Raw genomic sequence first — 10,502 nt, 5'->3', positions numbered from 1 at the left:
AATGCGCGGTAACCGATCTTACCGGTCCGGCTCGGTTTCATAATATGCTCGGTAACCGAATTTAAATTAGAAAAATCAAATCGATTTTGAAAAACTCAAAAAATTTCATAAAAAACTAGAGGTAATTCTAAGACTATCTATAAAAATAATTTTCAAAAAAAAAATCGTTTACATCACCAAATAACTACTCAAAGATTAGGCATTAGTAAAAAGGTAAAAAATGATTAAAAGGCTAAAACAGGCCGAATGTACAGTGCAATCGGCCCATTTTGGCCCAGCTCAAATGGATAAGGGCAATCGGTGTTTAGCTCGTGTCGGTACACATCTCACTTTCCCCTCGCATTTGTCCACAGCAAAAATTGAAGAATCGTCGCCCGGCCGGCCAGATCCGCAACAGTCTGGCAGAAATCAGGCATTGAAGCTTCGATTATCAAGCGATTAGCATCGGTAACCAACCGCATTTGAGGGATTACCGTCCTCCTTTGAAGAGCAGCGTGAAGCGCCTGATGCCGAGCAATTTTCGAAGATCTTTGTTCGGTAATCGCCCATTTACTAGCGATTTTTCATATAATTCGTTTGGTAATCGATCTTAGGAAGTTGACAGTTCATTGTGTGATCAATTAAGATAATTTAGTGGTTGATTCGCTCGGTTATTGACTATCTACTAGCGATTTTTCATGTAATTCGCTCAGTACGTTCTTAGGAGGTCGATAGTTCGTTGTGTGGTCGATTATGATGATTTAGTGGTTGATTCGCTTAGTTATTGATCTTATTGTGTTGGTTTTTAGCTCGATGCGCACGATTGTTACCTTGTACTAGCAAGGGTTGTTAATATTTGTCAAGTTAATTGTTTCTTGAGACATTTATGCATGATTAGCAGCATGACAACACATGTTTATCAATTTAACATGTATGGACATAGTTATTAGTAGGTTGACCATTGAGCTTTCTTCTTCCAGCAGAGATAATACAAACTAATTGATAGCGGATAGAGATGTGGTGTGGCAGCACAGGGTCAATTTAGCCCCAGGATTTAGGTGCAATTGCTGCAATAAGGAAAAGAAAGGCGGTGGTGCCACAGGGTTGAAAGAACATTTTGCAGGGCGCGGATCGAATGTTATACATTGTGATAGGGTGCCTCCAGATGTGCGTGATTATTTCAGATGTGAGTTGGTTAGGGCAAGAGATAGGAGGAAGAGAAAGGCTGATGAGAGGTTAAGGAGGCAAGAGTCAGCAAGAGGGCCATCAACAACTGGTGGTACACTGGATGGCCGGAGCGGTGGTTTTATTATGATTTTGGCTTTGGATCCACCCTTCGCTCTACAAACTGGGCCATTGAGTACGTTCGGACCCCAGTGGCAGATATCTCCAACGCACAGTTTGCTTCGAGGTTTGTGCTTCTCCAGAAGGTGGCCCGGAGGATGAGTATGAGTGATCTCGTGGAGGAGTTCACGATGGTACGCGTCCGACCCCTTCAGGCGGGCTGGAATCACATCTTTGAACAAGGTGGGGAGGACGAGCCAAACGTGTACTCCAGACCCACCATTAGTTCTGGTGAGTCCTCTTTGTTGTTTAGTTTGGAGTCCACATATATGAAACGCCATTTTCTTTCAAAGAATTACCTCCAACTATCGCGGAGCGGGACTGGCGTATGGAGCTGGTCGGGAGCTAGGAGCGGTACAAATGCATCTGCCTCTACCTCGGGTCACCGGGAAGTGAGGTTGTGGGGTTTTTGGTGTGACGGTGTCGGTGACATGGGAACCAGGGGTCCCCGAGTCCCGAGGCCAGGACAACAGAATGCCATGTGGCACCTTCCCTCGGGGACCATCTCTCCGAGTGCCGAGAAGAGGCAATTCCGGGAGGGGTGCTTAGGATCATGAACAGTGGTCCCCCGAGTACCCGTAGTTCCCCGAGGACCCGAGAAGAGCCAGTTTCGAGAGGGGTGCTCGGGGCCATGAACAGTGGTCTCCGAGCACCCGAGAAGAGACATATCCGGGAGAGGGCGCTCGGGGCTATGAACAGTGGTCCCCGAGCACCTAGAGTTCCCCGAGGACCCGAGAAGCCCCTTGCCAGTGGACCCCACAAGGTCTCAACGGTGATGTGTCAATCGATGGGAGGTCCGATGCTGCATTTAAGAGGGAGCATAGCCTGTCACTTCCAACCACTCCCCCCACGCCTGTCGTACTGAGTACGTCAGTCCCTTCCATCTCCTGGCAGGAAGGTGTGGGGATATTTAATGTGACGGGTCCCATCGCACGTCACCCTGCGGGGCCCATAAGGGAAACGGCTTGGAGATATCGTCGCTAGGCTCGAGGCATATCGCCTGCCCCCTGCTGTGTCAGGTCCGCTCTAACCGAGCGGGCATGCGGGGCAGTTCGGCGGTTGCCCGGTGGGCCCCCCTACACCTGCTAAAGTTGGGCATAATGGGTGACGGGACCGGCCGGGGACGTATTTTCAACCCCTGTAACATGAACTGTAGCCCCATGATGGATGCTTTCTATTTATGGCTCATGGGAACTCGTGCCCCCGTTTTGGGCACACCGAACCTCCCCCGACAGAATAAAAGGGGGTGCACTCCGTAGAAGGACAAGGTCGGAGAGCTCAACGAACAAGTCGGAGAAATCCAAGCCAAGTAGAAGCTCAGAGAGATCGGCACTTGAAGACCGAAGCTCTAGACTTAGACAAAAGATCTTGTAACACAAGAGATCCAGAGAAAGGCATTCTCAAAGCATTAATAGCACTTCATAAACACAGGAGTAGGGTATTTTGCTCCGTGCGGCCCGAACCTGTCTAAAAATCCCTTGTGCATTTACTCCTACTAGTAGACAATCATCTGTCCCGCCTACATCTCACACATTTGCATTAAATCCACATACTAGGTAGATCAAGAATCAGCCCCCCCGGCCGAATCTCAAAGGGGGTCCCGTAGGATCCCTACTTGCGGTGTTCACCAACCGACAGCCGGCCTTCGCAATTCCTACAAGCCTTCTTCGGGCTCGACCCCCGCCTACCTCCGAAGGTTCGCAAGCTAGCTCAGCTGCTGAGTCATTGGAGGTGGGTCAGGAGCTCCGGAACCGTAGGTGGCCCGACCGAGGTTGAAACCCAGCCCGGAGGAGGTGACCGTGGAAAGGGCCTGGCTCCTCCGGACCCTCCTAGCCATGGTCAAACTGGCAAGGGAGGCGGTGGAGCCTCCCTGGACTTCCACGCAGCATGGGTGTTCACCAACCTCTCCGACAATGAGGACGTTATGGGCCCTTTGGCTAAGGAGACCAGGGGCATTGTAAGGCAAATCTCACCTCGTGGGTTTTTATTTTGTCGTGGCGATGCACAAGGGATCATGACCTCCGTGATTTTTCTGGTGTTTCTTAGGAGTCATGGAAGTGTATGCATCCTCGGCCCCTGCCCCTGAAGTCACGGAGCCTCTGCGGGGGATGACGACCCCCCCTGGACGTGACCTTGACTGCCATTCTGGACGTGGCAGTGTCGCCACCACAGGACGTCGCGCCGGCTCTAGACCTGGTTTTGGTGGCTGGTGCTAGGGGAGCCAGACCCTTTGCAACAATGGCCTCAACACCTACTGAGGGCAGCCTTAGCTACGAGGCCCTAACCTTGAAAGACTTCACGCTTCGCCCGGAGGTGTTGAAGGCCTTCACCTCGACCTCGTATCTCCTTAGGAATGGAGAGATCAGGAGAGAATGGAGAGATCAAGCTGTTGATGGCTCGGAGCCCTCCGGAGGAAGTGGATGTGCGTTTGGATGCGGCGACCTGACAGGTAGGTATTTTAATCGAAGGTTTCTAGGCCCTTGTTTTCGGGCACCTCACCTAACTTCTCCTATGTTACGCTCCACTGTAATTGCTCTCGATGAGGGCACTAGGATGTGTGTGATGCCAGGCTATTTTTTTCTTCTCTTCGTGCGGGGGGTGAAGTCTTAGTATGTTGACCACCTTCTCCTGTTTCATGTATTTTGACTTCATTCGCCAAATGGAGCGATATCTGCCTCTAGCCTATTTTTTTGTTGTTCTGGAATGCTCGTGCCCTGTGGCTAACTTGTGTAGGATTTACGCCTACAGGTGTGGCAACCTGAGGCCAGATGGGGTCTTACCTGCGCTCGGGATGCTGCCTCCGGGGAGGGGTCTAGTGCATCCCGAGCGTCTAGGGCCACCTTACCTTTTCAGAGGCAGTGGCAGGATCGATTCATTCTGCCCTGTGATTCCCAAGGGCATGTGGATCCGGAGGTGGCCACCGACATCTTGGTTAAGGAAGAGCTAAAGGACTTCACCGCTTCCGCTTCTGCTCCTAGAAGGACGATTAGTGGACAACTTGGGAGGCTGCTGGCCCATGAATCTTTCGGCATCTTGTTCTTCCACGGGGTCTTGACGGGAGGGTGCCCTCGAAATCCTTAATGCTGTTATGGATGAAATTAAGGTGGAGGATGCAGAGGCTACGATGGTGGTGGAGGCGCTGTTAGAGGAAGAGCTGGATTTTTCGGCCTTCAACACGTACCCCCTCCAGGTGGAACTTTCTACTCCTCGAGCTCGAGAGAATTCTATCTTCGGCGTAATGTCTTTGCACCGGGGGTATCCACATTGCCACTATGTGCACTGTTATAGGAGTCGACCCTCCACATCTCGTGGTACCTCAGGAGGCGTGGCGATCTAGCGCCCTCCACATCCCGTAGTACTCTGGGGAGGCGTAATAGTCTAGCGTGTTTGTTAGGCCTGGATTCAATGTATGGTAGCTAGCATAGCGCAATGTTTATATATGTCAAGTATGAATAAGCTTGTGCCATGTTGACTTTACTCTTTGCCTTTTAATCTTGGCCGCACCGATGCTTTGTTTTTCTCCCCTTTCTTGGCCCCTCGCATTCTGCGGCCGTTAGTGGTCGGAGGGTGCGATTCTTTAGGGTTGCTTAGTTGCGTTGGTTGTGAGATGAGGTAAATTCCCGTAGGTTGGAAGTTCGATGCGATACTGGAGGGTCCAAACCTCTCTGGCATGAAGGCTAGGCTTTCAAGATACCAGAGGATCCTCCCCCTGTTATGGCTAGAACCACCTGCCTGTGCCAGGTGGTCAACCTGGTGGCCCGTCGCTGGTCTGCAGCCTTCGGGCCGCTCATCGTCGTGCCTCTCCACCATTGTGCATGCTGGCTGTCTCCCGCGCTATGGTCTTGGTGGTCTTCTTTTTGGGTGGCATCATACCTCTCTAGTACTTTTATGTTCAGAGTCCCCACGGACGACGCGCTATTAACGGAAGAGAAGATGTCTTCCACAAACAAAGTGCGGCGAGAGTCTCTTCTAGAGAGGAGACTCAAGCTTGGAGAAGAAATAGAGAGGAGGGAGAACCAAAAACGTGTTGATAATAAAAAAGATTGGTCCTCTGGCCTGATAGTCATGAGTCTGTATTTATAGTATCGTTCAAGGTGTAAATATGCCAGCATACCCATACAGAGATAAAGATATAAACTATTACTATACCACATGGACTTAGGGACGATCGAATCGGGCAGCATGGGTCTATGTATGATGCATTTACCGCTAGTTAGAAGATATTATCTACTGTGGCAATATAGTGGTGCAAGTGACCCTAAGGGCGTGGTACTCAGCTGGTCGCTCATTGCGGCGCCGCACTATCCAAGGTGTCAGTCTGGCTCCTACTTGCGTTGGATGTTAGAACGACTTCCACTTGCATATTCGGTATTAAATACCAATCACTTCCCTACAGGTGGATAACGGCTAGCGAGCTTTCTCTGGCTGATCTTCCCCCAAGACCTGATGACTCGCCTCCAGTGCTTCGGGGAGCTTGCCCAGTGGTTCACAGGCGTAGGCTAACGGGGCAAGGGGCGTCGAGGGTCCTTAATGGTGACTCCCAACATCATGTCACCATAAACTGTGTATTTACGTTGTAGATCAATTGACAATGTGGTTTGTATTTCAAAAATTTACATAACTCAACAGCTACCTCTGGAAATTTTTTGCCTATCTTTTTAAACGAAAAATCCATTATGTAACAACGATATTGTTGAAATTTTGATTAATGCAAGTAATTTAGAATGAGAATGGTAATGGTAATAGTACAACTTTGTCTGCCATATGTTGTAGTTTTATTAAAGGGGAAAAAATAAAATACAATTGTTACATGACCCAAACGACTGACACCACACACAAAAAAAGAACAACCTATATAGCAAGCACATTTTTTTTATTAGAAGTGGTTCTCTCACGCGTCTAGTACTCTAGTGGTTGTGAAAATTGTAAATTAATCTTCTTTCTGAAATCATCCTAGCAAATTAACGAAGTTAATGCCTACCAGACGATATCAAATCGAGAACTTCCGGTCAGCTAACGTTTACAGGGTGTCATTATCAATTGCAGAGAATTACATGAAAAAAACACGAGATTTTATATCTCTTCAGTATTAATAGCTCATGGTACATAACATAACCACACTCTCCAAATTCACATAGAATATAACTAGACTACTAGAGGCTACGCTTAGACCTTAAACGTGACAGGGAAGGCTCAGGTGCGGCGGACGGCGCTCGCCGGTGCTCGGCGAGGCGGAAATGGCGGCTCTGCGTGATGGGGTTGAGCGGGGATGGGGTAAATCTAGAGCTCTGCGGGGTTGGGTAGCATTTATAGGCGCGAGGGAGTGCGGACTGTTGCTAGGATGTGGGGCGCGAACGTGCCGGCGGTTTCGGGCGAGCGGTTGCGATGGGGCGTGAGCGCAGGAGCGAGCGTGGCACGGAAGGAGCGGGCTAGAACATTCCATATCTAGTGTTCTATTCCTCCCCGTTTGCCTTGTCGATCCATGTTACATGATTCTCTTTGGCACGAATCGACAAATGGAACCCATGACAAGTCTTGAGTAGGTAGTTGAGTAAGTTCGTTCCTAATGATTTCAACTGTAGACTTGAAATGAGAGGCAAACAATTGCAAGCACTTAATTATGACACCAACTATGTCTGTACTCTCTGAAAGCTGTAGCATTACGCTAAGGTAAAAATTAGCCTCTGGTGCATTACTATCTTTCCGGATAAAGATCAGGCTAGCCTCTATCCCATGCTCTGCCGTAATAAAGGGCACCCACAGTAGAAACAAAGGGCACTTGTTTTCCCGAGTGATTTTATGCTGTAGTTTCTTGCCTGTAAAAAGGTGCCTGATAAGAGGGTCGAAGGGCATGTGACGGCGTGGCGTGCCGCCGAGCTCTATAAATCTCAGAAACTCACTAGCACCATCTGCAAACCACTCAAATCTCCGAACAATGGATCTGCTCAACCCGTCGTTGTTGCGGCTAAACAAGGAGAAAACAAATGACTTGGTAGTATGTGCTATACGTTTAGGAAAGGAGGATTTACTCACTTCCTTCTCCATCTGCTCTTCTTCTATGATTCTCTGCTTGCATTTGTGCAGTGTGTCATCGCACTCTTGAGCAGCACGCTTCAGTTTCTTGTGCCAACGCAACAATGATGCATCAGTGATCTGCCACTTATTGGATATCTCAAGAGCAGCCTCCAACTTGATGTGCGCCATCTCCAGCCTCTCCAAGTTTTCATTTGCATTTAATTTCTCCTTTCCCTCATACTTGTGAACAAGACCAGATAGGATTTTGTTAACCGTTTCCTGGACAACCGCTGAACCAACCGTCTGCGCCATTAGGATTCAAGCATCGACCCCTTCCCTGCTCAGGAAATGAAATATATTACAATATGCATGAGAAATTAGATTAGATATATGAACGAATTCTCGATCGATGCAGTATTAGTGCATGAAAAATCTTTGGTTGAAAGAAAGTGTATGAGAAATCTCAAACTCACGATTTGTGTTGAAAAGCATCACGTGCACGTAAAACAGAGTCGATCAAGAACAAAGAACACATTCAAGAGGCACCAATTTTACGTGAAAAAATCTTGCGGGAAAATAACTATGACACACTAAGGTGATATTCACTATAACATGAGAGTTGCAAGAGATGTGTAGAGTTGCAAAGATTGGTGGGTTGCCTCCTATTTGACTGCGTTAGCCTTCTGCTATAATCGACTAATCAACGAGTCAGAAAGCTGCCTAATTTATCATCAGTTTCAACGCAGAGATGCTCAGCAAGCTTCGTTCGACCTGTGAGAGCAGGGGAGTAAGTCGAGCGTACCTCAAGTGCGTCTGCGCGCGGGCGCGGTGGACGCCGGCGCCGCCGAGGCCCTCATATTTCTAAAAAGTTCAGCCACGATAGCTGCTGGCGGCCACCACGTCTGCACGCCGTGAGCAGCGCAGCGTTAGCCTCGACGGACGGTCGGCCAGGAACTGTACGTGAGCTGCTGCGACGGGCCGGCCAGCTGGAGACCCGGCGGTGGCGGTGTCGGGGAGGCAATGGCAATGGCAATGCGACGATCAGGGAATGGCAACGAACACCTTCCTTGACGTTATAAAAAATAGTTTTTAGATGCGGATGGTAATCTATTTCTATAGATGTTTAGTTATTTGTCTTTAATCGAAGGTACGTGGAAATGGATGATTTTTATAGGGAAGACTGTTTGTAGAAATCTATTACCACCGATGATTCTTTAAACTTATTATCAATACGGTTCACTTAAAAATCGTCTGTGTTCATAGGTTTTCACACGTGGTTCACTGGACTGCCTCTGGTAATAGATCCCCGAATTGAAGATTTTTGGCTCGAAAAAATCGATTTTTTTTTGCACCTAAGGAACACTACGGCCGCGCCGTCGCAAGTCACGTGATTCGTGGCACTCTCCTAAAACCTCTCAGCTCATGCGATACGTTCTTACCATCTCACAATATAAGTACTAGTGATACTAATAGCATATGCAATTCTTTTAATATATTCTGTCTGAAAATTCAAATAATTATTTGGATATTTAAATAGCTTTAAATAAAAAAGTTTTCAACTACAAAGTTCTAGATCTCGTCAATGGCTACAATATTTATATAAAGTTTTCTCTCATCTGACTTCTTATGAAAAAAATTATGAAATTTTTAAGATACGCTGTCATCCTATTTACAGATGTGGTTCACATATGAACCGCCTTTGAAAATAATTATTTAGATATCTAAATTATTTTAAATAAAAAAGTTTTTAATTACAAATTTGTAGATCTCATTGAGAGCTACAATTTTTATATAAAAGTTTGTTCTCATCAGACTTCGTATGAAAAAGTTATGAATTTTTTAATGTAAGCTATCATCTCATTTCCAGATATGGTTCATGTAAGAAACTATATCTGTAAATAACTTTTTACACAGATAGTTCACATAAGGAATTATCTGTGGTAATTATTTCATTTCCACAGGCGGTCTAAAACCGAAAGAACTGCTCAAACGGTTTTTTCTTTTAAACCATCTATGAAAAGGCACTAAATATTTAAAAAATAATTTTTAGTAGTCTTACAGAGTTGTGCACTTGTTCTCACAAGATTAAACTCGAGTCATATTATGTCACTCACTAGCCTGTACCAGTAGCAACAATGGCGGCCAAATGTTATGTCTACTATCCGATGGGTACCCACCAAATTATGGGAACATATATGTCATTGTTGGTGGAAAAAAAGTCTTTCACGAGCAGATACGGCAAGAGCTAACTTATTGGAATAACTTAAGTTTGAAGAAGAAGTGGAGAAGAAGAAAAAGTATTTAAGAGGAAAAAGGAGTAGACAAGTAATTAATTTGGTGTGATAATGAGGGGTGGGGAGGAATTTGTCTCTACAAGGAAGAGTATGTTGATTATAGAAGGACTATTTTCTGTCTGAACTTCGCCTAAAAAAATAATATTTTTTACTTAACAGCAACACGAGAGTCTGCAGTCTGCACTTCAGCATGTGTCTGTATATAATGACCAGCGTGTAAGATGAGAACTTAGGAAGAAGATGATGATGTCCAAAGGTTTTGAGAGGAAAAAGAATTAGACAGGTCATTAATAGGGTTCTGATAGTGAGGGGTGGAGAGAAATTGGTCTCTACAAGGAAAAGAATGTTGATTAAAACATAGATTGTCTTTTGACTCAAATTCGCCTAACTTTTTTTGTTTTTTACTTGAGTCTGGACTCTGGACGCCAGCACGTGGCTTTATATAATTGCCCAACGGGGATTAAGTGGTCAATGTTGCGTGGAAAATCAAATGTAGGGTGGTTGATAACTGGGAGAACAAAGCAAAATACAGTACAACTTTGAACTTACTCAGCAAAGTCTGTCTTTAATTTGAAAAGCTGTACCAGACGAACGAACCACACCTTGAACCTATCGCTTGTCAGTCGGCAATTAGTTCAAGATGAAGTAAAACATTTGTCATTTGCAGGAACTTTCATGCCATGCTTGTTGGATCGAAGGTTCACAAAATTGCCCTCTTTAGGTTGCCCTGCAATCCCTCTCACTAGTTTTGTGTGTGTTTGTGGTCATTTGCTGTGTCACCCTATAAATCTATAATTGGTCGATGGACTATATCTGACGCATCAAAAGATGGTAACTAGCGGATTGGCGGTTCATTTTTTTATTATACAA

General features: G+C 46.3%; 1 protein-coding gene across 1 annotated transcript; it reads right to left on the bottom strand.

Moving 5' to 3' along the window:
- Positions 1 to 6,378: 6,378 nt before the first annotated feature.
- On the bottom strand, positions 6,379 to 8,391 carry LOC133891027 (uncharacterized). The gene is made up of 2 exons (XM_062331716.1): positions 8,141 to 8,391; positions 6,379 to 7,675 (listed from the first exon to the last, which is right to left on the bottom strand). Exon 2 carries the CDS (start codon positions 7,648 to 7,650, stop codon positions 6,769 to 6,771), a length of 882 nt encoding a protein of 293 aa, XP_062187700.1. The 5' UTR covers positions 7,651 to 7,675; positions 8,141 to 8,391; the 3' UTR covers positions 6,379 to 6,768.
- Between the last annotated feature and the right edge of the window lie 2,111 nt (positions 8,392 to 10,502).

This window comes from Phragmites australis, chromosome 14 (assembly GCF_958298935.1).
Source record: "Phragmites australis chromosome 14, lpPhrAust1.1, whole genome shotgun sequence".
Classification (NCBI taxonomy): Eukaryota; Viridiplantae; Streptophyta; class Magnoliopsida; order Poales; family Poaceae; genus Phragmites; species Phragmites australis.
The sequence above is the reverse complement of the archived record's forward strand: the minus strand, read 5'-3'. Positions and strand labels throughout refer to the sequence as shown.

Coding starts and splice junctions, on each gene's coding strand:
- LOC133891027 (XM_062331716.1), bottom strand. CDS start 7,650: ATGGCGCAGACGGTTGGTTCAGCGGTTGTCCAGGAAACGGTTAACAAA.